Below are 19,698 nucleotides of genomic sequence, written 5' to 3' on the forward strand. Positions count from 1 at the left end.
TAATAAAGGTGCTGCGACGGGGTAGAATGACGATTTCGGATTGTTAAAAATATGTATGTGAGAGAAGCCTCCATCGGCATATTGCGCATATTTGTGTCCCCTTCTGACGATCCGAAACGGGTTTACCTTTCTGTTGGACCAAACCAATGTTTGATTTAGCTTTAAATTGATGATACCGCTCCACGCGACACGCGATATCGGTCGCCCGACACCGGTACAGAGCCAAACTTTCACTCCCCACTGAAGTAAATAGACATCTGGAAATAATATTTGATAATAATAAATTATTTGAGATGGTACTGAACGGTAGATTCCTATTGCTGTCCGGCGACCTATAAAACACAACAGAAAAGTAATATTTCCGTCTAGCAGCTAACGCGTTAAAAACCGATTGCCAGCTAAGATAGGATCACTTTATCCAAATATAATCTCAGTATAAATACGATAAGGAGTATAAAAAGGATTTGTTGCATGTCTCAGATGTCTTCATCCTGGTGCAGGAGTGGTTGATAGAGCAGAACGTTTCAAGATACGAACTCCATTTCTGTGCGATCGGCTCGAGCACTCCGATGACTGGTTTCGAGTCTATCAACTCTTATCAGTTCAGATAATCTCCGGTTGATCACGTACAAGCGGAAAATGGTGAAAAAAACGCTTTTGAATGTGAATATTTTGAAGTGCAGGAAGAACTTGCAATCAGGGGAGGGCCCTGTTTGGGTACCTCTCTAAAATTCTTCTACCAGATTCAAGTTTGTACCGTTCTAATTTTTTGTATTGTACGATTCTTGTAATGTTATAGCCGAACCTCTGGAAATCGCTAGGGGAGAAAATAGATCTATAGAGTTATGTAGATCTAGCGCTAGAACTGCTTCTTTCTTCATTTATATATATATATTTTTTTATTTTATTTTTTATAAGTTATTTTTATATATTTATATAAGGAGAAATTTTCTTCAAATAGTTCCCCTGATATACACATATCTAGCCCTCAAAAAAGAGCTCGAGCAGATTAAGTCAGTTCGACAAAACAAGTTTAAGCTACTCCTTGGCGAAAGCGTAAGCTCGGTTTGGAGGGTTTAAGTTTGTGAAAACGTGAGCTTTCAAATGAAGGTAGAGTTACAAAAGCTTGTCGCGAAAAAACGAAGTTCCGCATGGCTTGCAACAACGATTTCCTGAGAATTAAATGAATAGAATTAACACCCGCACAGGGCCGCAAAGATATCCAAGAAAAGTTTGGAAAAGAGCCACAGCAGCAATAGAACACGCCTAAGCTAGCTTAGACCAACGTTTAACGCTTCAAACGAGCCTCATTTTAGAGGAATTTGTGTCGTAATTATTTAAGAACAGATAGGAGACCTGAGGGCTTTTGCCACTGCGTAAAATCTTTTTCTGAACGCCACTGTTGGCATTTCTTGTTAGTCTTCGAACGCTGGTTCCCCGCCGGGCAGGGAGATGTTTATAATTACCACGGGCTACGAGAACACAAACTCATCAATATATCTCTTTTTTATCGAGTCATGCGATAAAGCTAAAACACACCGTCCCTGGGTACCTCCGTCTTTTTATAATGCTTTTAAGCCTTAATTGATTTGATTGTCGGGCACTTTTTAAAACAAACAATAAATCATCGAACGTTCGGCAGATAGGTAAAAGTCGGGTTTTGGGACAACGTCAATCAAAGGGGTAAGGAGGTATTCTCAGGTACACCTAATTTGGGTCACACCACCATATTGTTGCAGTGCTTAACTTTTTGTAAATTCGGAATCTATCGTAAAAAATCGGTGCCCCAATTCTACGTAATTTTTTTTTTAGGCATTTTCTTTACACCACAACTGTCGTAAATAAGGGAAAGTATATGTGAGCAAATGTGTTAATTACCATTTCCACAAATTTGCAAACACGAAATTAATATTTACAAGTTTGAAACAATTTCCCTGAAACGCGGAAAAAGAGTATACATTTTTTAAAAATTATCATATAATCATATGCATAAAACTCCACAAAAATCAACCAAACTGTTCTACGAGAAAAATCTAAAAGCAAAGGAAAAATTCTAATAAATACGCAAAATATTAAATTAAATACCTCGCAGCGGTGTGACGTCACAAAGTGGAATGGTCCACTTGAGGCAGACATCACCACACATCATAAATTCGGAATTACAGGAGAACTTTGGATTTTATATCGTTGCAATGTTATTAATTATTTGTTCGATTGTTTAATTCAGATTAGTGGAGTTTGTGCTAAAAATGAATGTATTGAAAGCATAACGTTACAAATGAAACAGTGTTAACAGTGATGCCAAATCCCGCGTACCTTCAGATTAGTATTTTTGAATTTAAGTTTGAAATATTACTTTCCTTATTCAGTTCTAATTATACTTGAGAAATCTACAGGGGATCTAATAATGTAAATCTATTACCTGTAATATGTCTTATAGGCAGTGTGGCAATTTTTTTTATTGAAGCACAAGTTGAGACATGTGGTATTATCCTCGAACTGGGCTAAATAATTCTTTTCCTTCTTTGAATGTTGTTTGAAACAGTTACGAACAGTTTTTCTAGATTATTGACGTGTTTATGTACTTAGGGACCAAATACTACTTCCTTTTATCTTATTTTTTTCTCTCTGAATATTAGGAAACTAAAAGCGTTTTTAGTTTTTTAATGTTTACTATAGGATTATGTGACCTTCGATGTTCTATTTTCTACAAAAAGTAGAAAGCGTAGGCCTGTTCATTAGCACAATAATTAATAACTAAGCTAGAACCAAGCTTGAAAATTTGTGGGTAGTATACAACTCAATAGCAGATGTATTTTCTTTGAGAAATAGTTTTTGAATTTGCAATCTTTAGCGTCTACACAGAAACAGTTGCAGTGAATGTAAAGCAAGTCATAAAATTGCAAAATGGAAACTTGCAAGCAACTTTTATTATTTACTCCATGTTCATTGCTCCTACTTATCAAGCAGGGTTCTTCATGTGCTTTCATATACATTTATTCACATACTTCTGTGTAAACGTTAAAAATTCCAAATCTGAACAAATTTACAAAGTTATTGAAACTATGGTTGTAGTATATTATACATATACAGAGTGGTGCAAGGAAGTTTCCACTCAGTTTTTTTTGTAAACGAATAAATGAAAATCTATTCAGATATTTAAACCTTAGATTCCAGGACGACTTATGTTTTATATATTTGCACCCCCACTGCTGCAACCCCTATGAAAGGGTGGCTGGCACCCTTAAAATCTTAACTGGTAAAGCAGGATGAGTGATATTTTATTTTAAAGTGAGTTGATTTCCCTTTGTTATGTAATATTTTTCGTATTGTTTGGGCAATTAAGGAAATGCACAAATTAGGGTATTAACAATAGTATTTTCGAATTTTATTTGATCCTTCGAAAAATTTTATATTATCAATTTATTTCTTGCAAAGAGCCAAGTCCCAGTGAGAATTAAAATTTGTTATTTTGTTTAATAATTACAGATTAAAAATGTGTACGCGACGTACCAGAAATACCCGAATTAACACTCAAAGAAAAAAAAATGGAAAATATGTTATTACCCAACACAGTCTCCTTTAAGAAGGACTCACTTTTCCCAGTGATGTTCTATAGCTTATATTATACGCTGCTTGTAGTAAGAAGCTTCGAATGTTTCAATACAGACATCAATCTCGGACCCGACCTCTTCATTTTAACCAAATCTCTTTACACCTAACCATTTTTTTAATTTTAGAATTAGAAAATAATCTGAGGGGGCTAAATCTGGCGAATACGGTGGACAAGAAAAAAGTTCAAAATCAAGTGGATTGATTTGGCCATCGCGATAATGGAAGTGTGGACGGGTGCGTTGTTTTGATGAAACAAGATTTTCTTTTTGATCAAATGCGCTCGCTTTTTTCTAACATCTTCGCTGAAGTGCTGCAATAAATTTGTATATTATCCGTTTATTGTTTTTCCTTAAAGGAGATAGTCAATCAAAATTGTCCCACATGCATCCCAAAAAAGTGATCACACCCTCAGAAAGGCACCCAAACAAAGGCCCAGAGCGATGACAGTACAGAAAGCGATAATCCCTCTTGATTCCGTTTTCTGATGCCAAAACCAAAAATTGGCCCAAACTCGTGATAGAGGTTTCTGGCGTGAAATCTTCTGCAAACACGGGATTCTTTAGTGGGTGAAACCCCATCAGGCTGGTAGTACGGACTCCAGTACCGTCTTACCGACAAGATTTTTTATCCCCGGGGTCTCATCTCTCCCCAAAAAAAATGCGTACCTCTTCGAATATGCCTTGTACAGCCAACGGTATCTGCGAGCAATACGACTGATATAACGTTGATATAAATTAAAACCATTATGCAAATAATCGAAATCCGCAGGGACCCTCTCTCTAATCTAAATCACGTCGTAATTTATACGAATTATCGTAATTTAATGACCTGGGCTTGCATTAAGAAAGAACCCCCTGCCCAGATTACAGCTTAGCAGGTATCCGGAGTTATCGGCAGGAATATGCAAAATGGCATCAATACATTGTCTTTCCATTAAAAAGGTTTTCAGATATGATATCCAAATCCGGTTGACGTGTTTTTTCTACCGTGGGCGACAGCCCGATCTGTTTTATTCTCGACTACCTTCGATGTCTGATGCGGTCCTAGACATCTAATAATAAAGCAAAACATCCATTTACAAACTAACATAAAAGCTACTTAACTCAAATAACATATGTAAATTAAATTTCTACGACTGCATATTGTCATTTGGAAACCATTAGCCATGTTTGCCAAGAAATTAGGACCATCTGAAACTGCAGCTAGTCGAGCTTGAATGTTAATTGAGTCGCTCTAAAATGGTTTAAGTGTGAAGCAACAATGAAACCATATTTTTAGGTCCCCGAGGGCATTTTTTTCTGAAATTGTAAAGTCGTTTGACTCGACAGCGCTCTTTGATTGGGTACCTCTTACGTTGTGTGCCTATCAAAGGCATGTAGGACCGTTCCGAGCAAATATTTCTAATTACTTTATAAGTAGTGGGTACCTGTGAGAAATAATTTCGAGAAGACGAGAATGAAGAAGGAACGCAAACTTTAGTCAAGCTTGCTTTGATGGGCTTCGACAAACAATTAATTATCCCAGATGTGCTGGTCTGTCTTTAGCCGAACTCTTGGAGCAGTGTTTAATCGAGAAGATGCATTCAGGATACTGCCAAACTACATGAATGTTTCAATATCTCGTTTCGGTTACGTATACAGTCACAGATATGCACAAGAGACACTGACGTCCTCTATCTTGCCACGATTTGCGGTTCAATAACGTTCTTAATAATATAAATAATTAAAATATCAGAGACTTCTAGGTAAATCTAGGCAATGCGGGTGTCTTTCGGTGAGTGTACATTGCGTATGAGTGGTGGACTACGTTTAGACGCCTTTTTTTTTAACATTCACAGTGTTTATATTATCAATGGTAGTTCTATCGTCCCTCCAATAAGCTATCGGAAATTCTGCGATGTACGTATTAATAGCAATTTTGGGCTAAATAGCTTATTATCTGATATCGATTAACAATGACATTTTAAATTTAGTTCTGCTCTAATGAAGAAATTTTCTGCTTCGCGAGAATATACCATCATGGTTACTAATAGAACTTTCCTCCATGTAGTCGGTCCAAATCGAAAGTATTTACTCTGCGATCGTTTTTGAACCCATTATTCCGAATCGGACTTACCAAACACAAGTGGTTCTTTTTTTTTATCTTGTTCTTTTTGTTTTAGGAGAGCAACTCGCCGATGATGAGAGACCGCTCAAAGCATAAGTCATCCTGGGATAACTGCAGGAGTCCCTACCTACACGAAGGCACTTTTTCCTCCAGTTGTAAATAATGTTCTGCTTTTTTTTGTCTGCATACTTTTACATGGCCTTTGGGTTGTCAAAACAATAATATGGCGATTTTATATGCAGAGCTTCGTAAATACTTTGATGTCTTTGTTTAATTATGTATATTTTTCTTTGTTTTTTTTTAATACTCGGAATTGGAGTTGAAGATCGCAAAATATTATTGCTTAAAAAATTCCACGAATAGAAATGACAGTTGTCTTTCCAGTCTTTATAGTGAAAAAAGGGTCACCTTTCTTTTTTTTCGTCCTTTATGAAGGTCGTTTTCATCATAATTACGCCAACGTTATTTTCCGTAAATGCAGAATTTTTATTCTCAAAATTGTATTTTAAAACAGCAGAAGTCTTTAACGAACCATATTTTTATTACTTCCCACTAGCTTCCTGAATAACGATAAAACACAAAAAATTACAGGCAGCCACCGTTAATAATATATTATACACCAAGGTTGGTAAGTACATTATTGTGACCCAAACGTCAAGTGTTTAAAGACGACAAAAAGCACTTTACCGTCATTCAACACACCTAATATTGGCGTCTTTTAATAAAGCGAGTAGTAGAAAAACAAATATAGGTATCAGCCGTTAAATACATGAAAGACCTAGAAAAATCAAGACTCCCTTTACCTTGTAACTGCACTAAAGTTTACTTCCATAAGCAAAACTAAATTATCTTTTACTATTTTTTTAGGTCCTTTCGCATTTCTTCCACTTCCCTTATTGTCAACACCTCCTTTACCACATTATTCTCGTTACGTTAGCCAATTCCTTTTTTCCCCCCAATTTCCTTCCTTATTTTTTCATAGCTCTTCGTGTCCCCTTTTATCTGACCGGTTACAACTTATTCGTGCCGTTAGACTTCAGTTTGTGGTTGAAAACGTGCAGTTGCGACATGGAAATAGAATTTTTAGGTTTTTTGCTTCTTATAGATTTTGTTCATCTAGAACGTTGAAAAGAGGAAACTGAGAACGACTTTTAATTTGTTCAGATTTATTTTGGCAGTTTACTTTCTAGTTTAATGGATTTGGAAGGGTTTTATTTACAATATTGTGGGTGAAGATGCTTTCGCAGTCGGGGACGATTATGTTATACTAATATTTTAGAAATGTCTTCTTAAAATGTCCATTACCGACTTTTTTACCAAAAAAACGTATAATTTTAAATTATTCTCCCTCTTCTTTAATTATCCCTTTCAGTTCCAAAATTTTTTATTCTTTCTGATTTTTTTCATATTGCTCGTTAATCACATCCTGATAAATAAACCTTAAATTATCATTTAGGTATAGTGGAATGCACAGATAATTTTTGAAATTTTATTCAATTAATTCAACGGGCAACATCCTTTATATTTAATAAAATAGTTAAGCACTAAACTTATACTTGATAATGACTGGATTCTTAAATGTTACATTTTCTAGTATCAAATCATTTATTAAGTAATTATTGTAATAAATAAGCGGTCAGCATATATACTCGCTTAATCAATTTAGGAATCAAATCATTTAATTACTACACGAAGTTTGTTTCTATGAATTTCGTAATAAACTCAAAGCTCGTACAACTTAGTATTACACAATACTTCGCCTTATTATTAACTATTATATATTTGCCTAAAAATCTATCAGTTTCGTTTCTCACTATATACACGAGCTTTTTTACACTAACCCTAGCAGCACCAAAAACACTTCAGATTAATTTTGATATTTTTGTTTGAGAAAAATTTTTGGAAGAGTATAAGTATATCAGATCCAAAATGAGTGTATAAAAGAAAAAAAAACGATAAAATTTAACTTTAAAAGCAAACAAACTAAGAAGCAACAAGCCACGGAAAAACCAAAATACTTAGCAAAAAAGTCTAACTCATTTTAAAACATTAAATCACAATTCAATAATATCAATTTGCATTAAACTACTTGAGCTTCTTTTCACAACGTCTTAAAACATTTTTCTTTAACACCCAAATAATTAAAAATCATCATTTTTGAATGCCAAACATTGAGAAGTAGAATAAAGGCAGGAACTTGTAACTGAATCAAATATCTGAGCCTAGACTGAAAAATTTATTTCTCGACACTCATTTATTGCGATGAATAAGTGAGGGAAAAAATTCAGGGATTTCTTGTGCACTTCGACTCGCCTAACATCCACCATCCCCTATTCCGCTTAAATAAACAGATATTGACTAGATACGCCTTCGTGATAGTCAACGTAACCCTATTTTCTATAAATATGGCCAACATTATTCTTAGGCGAAATTAGAATAATCCGCCCTTTCTACCGAAGAGCAGACTACTCAGAGTGCCCAAAGTTGAGGTTTGGGACTGAATTTGTTCCCTTTCAGGAGTTTTTCTTGAGGAGACAGTTCCAAGATCCGGCCTTGTTTGTCCAGAACCAGCTTGTCTTCGTTGTTTACGAGCATTTAGTTGCTCTAACCTGCGGTTTAGGGCACCACTGCCAGGTTTACCAGGTACTCCAAGATCAGTTTTTGGTTTTGTGACTGAAATTAAAGAATAGAAAAATCATACCAGATATTTTATGAGTTAAATAACAAATTCAAAACAAATAGAAACTTTAGTTTTATTAATAGTTCAACAAAAACCCAACAATAAAATGAAAATACATCATTTCTTTGCCGGAACAATTTTTTTTTTAACTTCAGGCTTAATTAATTCCCTCGAATCTATTTCCATCAGCGAAGCTAAATCATCTTGAGCACTATCTTCTACTAGTTCTTTGACTCCTTTTACATTAGTTCCATTTCCTTGATTTGCCCCTGATTGGTTATTATCAACCTCCTTTATCACCCCATTCTTTTTATATTGATCAATTTTGTCTTCCCTGGAACCACAATAATTCTCAACTTCTTCCCCATTATTTTTCTCCTTGTTTTGACTTGTTCTTTCGTTTATTACTTGGCTATTTTTCATTATCTTGGACAAGGGAGGGATTCCATCGCAATTTGATAAAAATGACTGCAAAACCTGCGTCTTCCGCCCGGCTTGGTTTCCAATAGTAGTCATTGTAATATTTTTCCCAAATATTTTGCCACTAATAGGCAAAAGTTTGATCGTACCTTTAGAGCTCAGTTTGTGGTTCAAAACTTGCAGTTGTGATATGGGAATGATGCGCTTACCCTCCTTGCTATTAATAAAGTTTTTGCTAGCATTGGAAACTTGCAACGTTGAAGAAGGCAAACTGGGGACAATTTTTAATTTGTTCAAATTTATTTTCGTGACCTTTGTAAATGGAACTGGAAGGTTTTTTTGTAAAATGTTGCTGGTGGGGATGCTCTCGCAATTGGAAACGATCATAACTTTCTGTTTCTTGCGAAGTATATTCTCAGAATGTCCATGATCGACGTTTCCCACACAAAAACATTTGATTTTAGATTGTTCTCCCTTCTCGAGAATTTCATTTTCTACTTTCAAATCTGTTTCGTCTTTCTGATTTCCCTCATATCGCTCGTCAACCATATCCAAATAAGTAAATCCCAAATTGTCGCTTATAATAGGATGCAAAGTCTGAGGAGAAACCCTCTGCAATATTGGCAGCATACGACGTCCTTCCTGGCTCCAATCTTGAGAATTAATTGCCATTTCATTCAAGTGATAAGCAATAGTATTTAACCTTTCGTCATTAGCAGCTCTCCTTACTTCGCATTTGTGCCTCTCCGAGCTAATATGTAGGGTTTTGCGTAAATCTTTGAGGGTTCGCCGTTTTTCGTTGGTAAGGGGTCCTTGGGCCCTCAAAGTGGACACAAGCATTGAGTACGTCTCCAATTCTAATTCTCTGATAGACCGAAGACATTCCTCTTTAGTCATGGAAAGCATTAAGGGACACATTTTAGATATGTGTTTAGTAGAAGTGTGTTTAAAATTTGATTTGTTTGTCGTGTCAGAATAATTTGCATGGTGACAGGTGATTCAATTATTGTTGTTGCTTGATGATGGTTTTGGTATTATTTTTTGGTAAATCATGTTTAACTAGAGATACGAATCATTCTAATTTAAATCAATTTATTCATAATTCTAGTTGGATGAATTCTCAGTCTCATGATAAATATTATTTCGTTCAATAGAAAACTGGACGAAAAAGTCAAATTATTGATATAGTCTGAGCTTTTATTTTCATGGTCGTATTGATTATTTAAAATGGAAAATCCCCTAGAGTTTTTCCCTCTGTGTCTGGTACTATCGTTAAGCATTTCGTGGGGACAGTTAGAAATGGCAATATTGATATTTATTGTTTATTTACATATTTATTGGGACGAGTAAGTGGGTTTTAAACCAACTAGACTACATGTTTTGTATTTTTCTTTTCTACCAATAGCTTCAACTACTGTTTCTAGCAACGTAGGTCTATAATTGTGATATTTAATATTTACCTTCAAACACTTGATTGATTGACATTGATGACAGATAACCAACAAACTGGTTCAAGATATACTTCAGCAATTTTCGAAGTAATCTCATTATAATTAAAACATTTAAATGAACCATATAAATTTAACTCACCAGGTTCAGTCGTTTTCTCAATACTATTTCCACTCTTTCCTGATAAAGAACTTCCACTTTCAGTAGTATGACTGGGCAGCAAACAGGTTAATTGAGCCATAGGACTAGTAAGAGCCGGTCTAGTGTACATCCCCCCTGATATAGACAGGGCAGCTGGACCTGCCATTAAATTACTAATGCCAATCTTTTCTATTTTCCCAACCAGACTCTGAAACAACATATTTTATAACAATCAAAGAGAACTACTAAAAAATATAACTTAAAGGTTAGCAAGCCTGTATTGAATAAAATTTATTTTGGAGTGGTTAAAGTTCAAAAATTGTTGTTCATGTAGCGCGATTGTTGACCTTTAGTACTTCTGAATAGTTTATTTCGATTGAAGAATAATAATACGTTTGCGGTATCATTTAGGAATAACGATAGCTTGGAAGTGAAATAAAACACTTAGCTATAAATATAAATGAGCATTTATTGGTGGGAAAAATTATGAAAATTGCGCGTTCAAACCATACCACCCCTATATTTACTTTATACACATGTGTATACATACATGTGCATTTTGTTAATCACACACATTTAGATTTCTGTTTTTCACTAATTCAGTAGAGATTCACTAACCCAAATTGGAAACTTCCCCAAATCCAAACTAATATACACTAATTACCATTAGTACTCAATTCCATTAAATTCAGGCTGCCACCATAAAAAACTTAAAACAATTTAGTCATACTTCAAACATGGATTCAAATATCGCCATTTTCAAGAGAGGAAAGTAATTGTTTACCTCTGATTTCTCCTGTCTGCTAGATCTCCTCTTTCCCTTGGGAAAACTAGGTTTCTTGGTGCCACCGCCTACGGTGTCCCTAAGGAACTGTGGTACGGAACTAAGAAGAAGCTGAGGCAAACTGAACGCCTCGTAAGGCTCCGGAGACCCTGCTCTTGTACTCAGAGGACTGCCGTCTGGGCTGTTGTGCGGGGTTGCAGTTGGAGTGAAACTGTTGATACCACTGGGTGTGTTGTACGCTGAAGGTGTTACTGCTTTAATACCTGAATTTAAAATAAGTACATGTTATTAATCAAAGAATGAATGTACATTTTTCTGTCGGTTGCATCGCAAATGAACAAAAAAAAACTAACACAACTCGATTGGTGAAAAGTACTCATTGACAATTGGGGCGTTTTCTAAACCAATGGAATGGCTCTCTTTCAGTTAAAATGACAATTACGTTGGTATTTTTACAATCATGAGGATCCATAAATGATACTGTTATAGACAGTGCTAATATAACACAAGACCTACCTCTCTCATTGAGCATTTTAGCCAATCCAAGAGTAGTCGAGAAAGTACTGCAGGAATTTCGCCTACTCAATGTAACTGGCGTTCGCGGTGGTGAATTTTGTACGCTGCTACAAACAGACGCCACTCTGCTACCGATGTTACTCGGCGTTACAAAGGTGCCGTCATCTGGATGCATCACTGTACTATTTGTGTAAGTGAAAGTGTGGACTGAGGTATCGAAGAGTTTTCCAGGGTTGCTGAACTCTTCATCCTCTTCTAAGTCGCTTAAGCCATAAGACTCGAGACCCATTTCTTCCAATTCTTTTCCACCTCTAAATAAATAAAGGGAAGTATTAATTTATGACAGTATTACGTACTGGTGACAATGCCCGAAAATTTTTCATTGTGGGACAGAATATGGCTTTTAATAAGATAAATACCTTATCTTAACACCAGGCCGCTCCTCCAACAATCCACCGAATGTAGGTTGCGCAAGTTGTGACCAATGGTGCAGAGTCTGCGAGCCTTCCATAGGCTTTACGATTTGCAGTTTCTCCGGAATTTTCCAGTTTCCACTGTAAAAGTTTCCCGACCCCGTAGACATCAAACTGTCAGGAGTACGACAACCGAAAGGTAAGTAGTCTCCCTCATAACCGCCATAGGCGGTACCTGACTGGAGATTAGCCCTTCGGGCTAAAACAGCCCCAGGAGTTAGTCTCTGTAGAGCAGCTTCCAGTTCTGTAGCTCCAGGCACCCCTGGAACTCCTTTTTGTGGTCTACCCCTAAATAAAGCATCACACAAAACCAATAATCAACATTTTTCCAAAAAAAAAACTTACGGGTATCCATCTTCGGAATCAGTAGTTGGCATGGAAGACTCGCTATCAGAATGTCCGATTGAATCCAAACTGGGATAGCCCAATGAACTACTGCTATATATCGAGGAAGATGGTCTGCGGTATCTGTTGAAACCTCCTTGAGACATGGCGCTCATACGCGGTCCGGTACCTCCGGGAATACTAGAAGTGCTCACGTAACCTCCCATTGAGGAGTGCAGACTTCCCAGACTCTCTGCGCTGCTAAGAGAGTTTTGGGATGCGCAGCGGACAGTGTGGAATACTTTTTTATATTGGGGACTGAAAAGACGTATTGCCGTGAGCATATAATACCGTTAGGATATTTTAAGTGCTGAAAAAGTTATTCGGCACATCGTACCAATGAAGTTTTAGATCAAGAAATCAAATGTGCGGATTTTCCAAAATAATATTGAAACTTGGTTGTTACATGATATATGGTACGAGTGTTTTGTTTCTAGCGCTAACAAGGAATACATTACTTATTTACTTACATAACTTCATTAGATATTCCCGAATCAGTGCTGAACTCTGAATGCATAGATATCTCCAATTCATTTTGTAAACTGTCATATTGGCCAGTTCCGGTGGCACCCAAAGCCGAGAACATGTTAATCCTGGCTCCGGGCATTTGCTTCTTTCTCGATTTCCTGATTTGCTCTTGAGCATCCTGCAACAGTGCCTGTACTTCGTAATACCTCGCCTTAAACTCTGACAGTTCCACCGCTAAACTGCCTTGATTTTCTTTCGTAATTTGCAGGAGACTATTTGTTTCGTCGTTTTCTGTCAAAACCTTTTGAGAAAAAAGTTGATAAAAAAATTCTTGATGATGTATTTCCACCTAGATTACTTACTTTTCTTAATTTATCCTCAGTATCTTGCAATTGTGCTTGCAGAGCTAATATTTGTTCGTGTTGGAAGCGATTCTCCTCCTTCATCCTATCCAATTCGTCTTCCAGGTAACCCATACTTGAATTAGCACAAGCTGCGTATTGCAAATTGTTGTAAACATTTTGTTTATGTTAATTCGAAAATATCTGGTCCGAAGACACTTACTTAATTGTCCAGTTAAATCCTTCAGCAATCTTTGTTCTTGAGCTTCAATATCATCCGCGGTAGAAGCCAGTCGGCAATACTCTGACTTCAAGGACTTGTTTTCATCTTGAAGGGACGCTGCGGACAAGAAATAAATGTTTATGTTTCTAGTCTCGATTTGCTTTAAAGACTAAAGTCTGGTGATATGAGGTAATGCATGTTTCGCAACCCATTCCCACAGAGAACATTAGCCAACATTATCAAAACTTAAAGAGATAAGCCTCTTATAAGGTTACTCCATTGTAAATAAATAACCACAATAAATTATCAATAAAATACACTTTTTCAGCAAAATCGTTAGTAGGTTTAAAGGATACCTGTACGTATGTGTCTAGTTTAAATTAGAGACAGTGAGAATATCACGTTAAATTTGTTTTAAGAAAGAAGCCTAACCATTGTGAAATAACAAGTTTGCGGTTGTGGCTAGTTATAACTAGAATGTATTAATAGCCCGCGTAAACCCACGAATAAAATTAAACGAAAGTCATTTGGATGTGCAGGGGAAAATTGTTTAATTGGTCCACGTCTATCGCTGCTATAAAGCAGGTTCTTGGCTGGATTTATTCTTAAATATTATTAAAAAAGGCTACGTGATCTAGACACCTAAGTGAGAGGGCGAATGCATTTGAGACAATCCCACTACAGGCCGAACTTAACGGCTCTGTCCAGCTGAGGGTGCCCTCTAATATTGTCTTTGTTCAGCAAAGCCAACAGTTATACAATCGTTGGTAACTCTGCTAAATAACACACTACCCTTCAGATATGTTAATTCAACCCAATTCTGCAAGACTCTGCTAATGTGTATGGAACCGTGAAATATTTTTAATATGAATATATACTTTCAAAAACCAAAATCTCACACTTCTACTTAACACTCAAACAACCTCATGTTTATTTATTTTTTTTAATGAGAATGTTCTGCTAAAATTAACCTCATATGTAATGTGATTACTTTTGTTTAATGGAATGCATTCTGACGGAAATGAGGTTCGCAGTATTAATAGTTTCTTGATGGAAGCTTGAAAAAAAATGATAAACACTTGTGGTTAATAATGTATTCACCAATTCTCTTCTGCATAAGTTCCAGATTAATTTTTCCAGCCGCCCCTGCTTCAAAAGTAGATTCGTCCATGTCGTTTGTGAGGATTTGAATGAGCTCCGTTTTCTTATGAATTTCATGGCTAAACTGCGTGATCTTTTCATATGCGGCTTTTAAGTCTGTTTCTAATGAGGCGACTGTGTTTTCAAGTCTATTGTTCTGCTGTAATAGTTCTTTTCCTATCCTCGCGGTTAGCTCTAAGTCTTTTTCTTTCTAAAAATATTTATCATAAAATTGCGAAAACGTGCTGATTGCGATAACTACCTCTTCTAGAAGCCTCGTTACCGCTTCTATATCATCGTAAGTTTTTGTCATTTGGCTCACACGGTCACTACATAGAACTAGAAGAAAAAGCTAATAATTTGGGAAATTTGTTATGAATTAAAACTTACGAAAATAGTTAAGAGTTTCTCGGATTTGATCCGGGGACAGTTTCAAATCTGCTTCGTCAACCTGAAGTGCTGGGGAGGGGATGAACCAGTCTTGATTTTCGTATCCTGGAAAAAAATTAACAAATGTTAGTTATTTAAATATTGCCTAAAAATAGACAGTGTTAATATGATCGCAATACACATATAGAGATTCATGGATGCATTTTATTTTACAATAATCTTAAATAAATAACAGTAATTTAAACGAGGTTGATTTATACCCAAGTAAACAAAAGGAGCTCATTTATAACGTTTTATGACAAGATATCTGCAAATTCGAACAAAAATGTTTTAACTGAAGATAATGTCGGTTTTATGAATTTCGAAGGGGAAATTAGATCATTGGTTGTAAACCGCATATTGGAGAGAATAATGAGAAATAACGTTGGTCTTTTCATGAGAACTTATTATCCCTCGATTAGAACAGCAAATTTGATGAAGCAATAAAGTATATAAACGCATTAGCGATTAACGGTATATAGTCTATATATAAATATTTAAAATGTTAAATTAATTCACATTTATATTTAATTTGCTTCGAGGAGAATGTACTAAGAGGTTTCCGCATGATTGCACATAGGGATTTACTAATTTCATAAAATGCATGTAGGTCGGATTCAATTCAAGATTTCAAAAAAAACCTTCTTTGGAAGGATTCAAATTTGTTTAAAGAATATTATAAAATTTTAAATATTAGTCACCACACGTCATCATATTTACATTGCTGCAAAGTATTGTTTTCTGAAATCACATACTTTTAAGCTTTGCTTTGCTTTGTTTAATATTGACAGGTTTAGGGTGTCTTGGAATCAGATTTCTGGATCAGAGTAAAGTGAAGCTGATATCATTATTGTATAATTTATTCACATTTTATTATTTTTACGCTCGTATGCATTATTTTTATGCCAACGAAGAAGCTGCTGAGGGCAGACTCACCAAAGTCTCAATTATAATAATGAATTTTTAATGTAATTTAATTTTCTTTTTAAAGAGGAAATTAAATGAAAAAATCGCATTTTTGAAAACGATTGGGACTATTGCAATTAAACCATATTTTGCAGGAAAAGACAGACTACATCACTGAATTCTACGGCGGAAGCTCTAACGGAACTCGTTTTTACTTTTTCAACATCTCATTGAATAAATGCAAACCAACATAAATTAGAATTTTAAGGACAACTCTCGTCTGAACAAACTTTTTGAAAGACATGGACGAGCTAACACTTTTTAAAAGGTTAAATTTGGTTCTTTATAGTATTTTCTTTCCTCTTTCTGGATCCTGCGGCGAAAACACATTTTATTTGAGAATAAGGCTTGGATTGTCCTATTACCGAATTAGTCTGCTTTGATATGACTATTCTATTTAGAGAGAGCAATACGTACTTCCTTTCCCAGGCACGTACATGCCTATAGCTGGGGGCTTGTTTTTTCCTCGGTTCTCCTCCCATTCTGCATTTTTGCAAACATGAATGAAATAAAATTTTAGATAATTCACACGATACTACGAAATACTAGCGATTAACAAACCGAGAAAATGGCGCAGAATGTCAAAATATGTGATAATGCCAAGTCCATTCCATATTTCTTAATTTATAGCCATTCGGATGGACATTTTAGATGCAGTTAAAACAGTTACAACAACAGAACACTTACAACAACAAAACAGCAACAGCGACATTTGGACGATCTATTGGACATCTTTTTACTGTGGACAGAAGTGGTTCGTCTATTGGACGTGTGATCGCTCAAAAATGTTTGTACATTAGACATTCACAGGACTAATTTGTGTTTTTTGGATTAGAATCGAGCAGCCAATACTGCTCCCATGATAATATGGTTACTCCGATTACATAAACAATTCTATTGCATGACTATTACCTCGTAGCTATGTGGTTAAGTTCACAAAAACCGTTTAACAAATAATTATTGCCTGTTAACACAAAACTATCTACACTTAAAGATAAAAAAGAAACATTCACTGAACATTACATACTCTTTTTCCATGTTTTTGCCAACGTAATTAGTAAATCCAAACACATTTTAGACATCATGTGAAAAATTATTGTTTTCACGCACAAAATAATCACGCAGTAACAAGCGACAAACGTAAGCTAAAAATGTACTGTAGCTACCTGCCTAGACATAATGCAAGACTACTTAAAGGCCTTGAAAATATTTGTCCAATATTTTACCGCAAAATTGGTAAAAATTATTTAGTAATTGCTGCTCTGTGATTACAGGAAAACGAAGATCTTTATGGTTCAGAGAACCAGTAAAAATATTTTTTTGTTCGACCAAGGTAATAACCCCAATCAGTTAAACCAACAAACGTTGGCCAATAAAATACGAAAAACTACCATTTTGGATTTAAGAAAAATGAGAAAAATTTTGAAAAAATCCTACCAGTTCGCCATGAAAACACTATAGTTCCATAGACCGAGATAAACGCCGTTTTAATAGAATTGTTTGCAGATACAATTAATTACGTTTTTAAGATAGTTAATGTACTAAATAATTGGTATAATTCCGCAAGTATTTATCTGTTTCGCATCACCTTAAAAATACGTTATCTTCAAGGTAACGTAGGTAGACCAATTTCCCTGTTTTTCACTTATCCATTCAGGGCATTTTTGTTTATCAACATGTCTATATATATAATCTGTACATTTATGTAATATTATCAATAAATAAAAACTTTAACACGTGGCCAGAACAATGGGTCTAAAGTCGAGACGGATATTGAGAGTTTAATCGTCACCGCCAAGACTGGAGCACAAATGCCTATCCAGATATTGTCCGTCACGGACCCGGCTGGTTCAGCAATGGGTTTAGGTTGGACGGATTGACTGGTTGTGGGTGTATATGCCGGTACTGGTGAAAAAGGCACTTTACTGCAGGGACTGTCTCACACCACAGTGTTCCAAATTAGAGCATTTGTCATTCTAACATGAGAGTTCGTACTGTTGTCTGATACGCCATGAGATGACAAAATTGGACTAAAGATATTGACGGCGTACAATCCAACTGGTTATAGAGAGTAAAGGCGTTCCGGGCAACGAGTATGTTTTAACGATCTTGAGGTTTGAAACAGTGCCTTACGGGCTTTCATCGATCGTGGGATGCGTGCCAGAATATAGTGCTCGGGATAGCCAATACCATTGTCCAGAGAGATTAGGTATTTTCCCCCCTTAGATTGGTTAACATCTTGAATTCCGCGGGAGTACCGAAACTTCGTTTCGGCAGGTCGTGACGGGCCCCACGAGGTGCCTTATACGTGGTAAAGGCACTCTCGTGGATTCCGCGTTTCTTTCATTCATTATTAAGAATTTAATGTTTTGACTTCAAATATAACATCAGATGTTGTAATTTCATGCTCAAAATGCAGGACAAAAATAAAAATTTTATTGCCAATCATTACGGTAAACATGTAAGTACTACATGTTAAGACAATTATCTAGGTTAAGAACAATATTATTATCGCAAATGGCAAGTTCTAATATTAGGATATTCAAAGCTCGATAAGACATAGATAGCAATAAAAGTGGATTGCGAATTTAATCTGAAATGTTTTAAACTTAAAATGTTTATCTTTAACAAATAACATTAAAATGGCCGTAAAATTGTATTGCGTCGTAGGTTCCTAAGGATAAAAATTGGGAAATTAAAATGTCCAATTTTTTAATATTTCGTTACTTTTTTACATCAGGCCTTTTTAAGAATACACTTATGGATAGATGGTATTTACCACAAAATTTACCATAAGCGCTGAGTGACATATGTTCAATAGAAATTATATGCCATAGCTATTTATCTATTAACCAACAAAGTCATTGTTGGTTTCAAGCACCTGCAGATAAAACAGACTACCGTGATATTGATTGGGGATAAATATATTTGAAGTGATTGAATGATGACTACAGGAATTATGTCCACAAGAGAGATGCGCAAATTAAGAAGGATCTAAAAGTGCTAAAAAAATAAAGAGTGTGTTAATAACAGGAAACCAATAAAAAAAGAATATTTGAAGAAGGCAATGAACCGTAAACACAGGGCGTTAGCTATGCCATTTGCTATTTACCGTATAACACCTGACTGAAAACACATTATAACAGATGAAATTATTCAAGACGTGCCCCTCATATCTCAATATCCGCTTGGGGTGTTATTTAAATGGTCGCCCTTTGCTTGTTATTAAGCATTTACATTTAAGTTAAGCTGACCGTAAAACTAGAACAAAACCGGATATGCTTACTAGGCAACTAGTCATACATGTAGTTAGGAGAACAACCACTAGTAGTGCTGTTTACCTACGATTAGTAAATCGCAACAGAGATTATACAATTGTCAATTTTCTACTATAACGGGAATTAGTTCGTGTGCAATTTTTTTTTAAATATAAATCAGGTTAAAACGGTAGTTAATGCTGGAAAACTGAAATAATGGAAAATATTAAAAGTTTAGATTACATTGAAATTAAAAGAAATAATTGAAGTTCAGTTCAGGATACTAAAAAAATAAAACTGAAAAAG

At 35.5% G+C, this 19,698-nt stretch overlaps 1 protein-coding gene across 3 annotated transcripts in view; it reads right to left on the reverse strand.

The window, feature by feature from the left end:
- Positions 1 to 7,196: 7,196 nt before the first annotated feature.
- Positions 7,197 to 19,698, reverse strand: part of milt (trafficking kinesin-binding protein milt) — a 28,701-nt gene continuing 16,199 nt past the window's right edge. For all 3 annotated transcript variants that reach the window (XM_066286868.1, XM_066286852.1, XM_066286860.1), the window contains 12 exons: positions 15,131 to 15,235; positions 15,003 to 15,079; positions 14,702 to 14,951; positions 13,601 to 13,717; positions 13,399 to 13,529; positions 13,039 to 13,337; positions 12,530 to 12,826; positions 12,131 to 12,472; positions 11,712 to 12,022; positions 11,196 to 11,458; positions 10,412 to 10,619; positions 7,197 to 8,394 (listed from right to left, as the gene is read on the reverse strand). In XM_066286868.1, coding sequence (XP_066142965.1) covers positions 8,153 to 8,394; positions 10,412 to 10,619; positions 11,196 to 11,458; positions 11,712 to 12,022; positions 12,131 to 12,472; positions 12,530 to 12,826; positions 13,039 to 13,337; positions 13,399 to 13,529; positions 13,601 to 13,717; positions 14,702 to 14,951; positions 15,003 to 15,053 — 2,511 coding nt within the window. In that variant the 5' untranslated portion in view covers positions 15,054 to 15,079; positions 15,131 to 15,235 and the 3' untranslated portion in view covers positions 7,197 to 8,152. The remainder of the gene's footprint in view (positions 8,395 to 10,411; positions 10,620 to 11,195; positions 11,459 to 11,711; positions 12,023 to 12,130; positions 12,473 to 12,529; positions 12,827 to 13,038; positions 13,338 to 13,398; positions 13,530 to 13,600; positions 13,718 to 14,701; positions 14,952 to 15,002; positions 15,080 to 15,130; positions 15,236 to 19,698) is intronic.

Source organism: Euwallacea fornicatus, chromosome 1, assembly GCF_040115645.1.
Source record: "Euwallacea fornicatus isolate EFF26 chromosome 1, ASM4011564v1, whole genome shotgun sequence".
NCBI classification, from domain to species: Eukaryota; Metazoa; Arthropoda; class Insecta; order Coleoptera; family Curculionidae; genus Euwallacea; species Euwallacea fornicatus.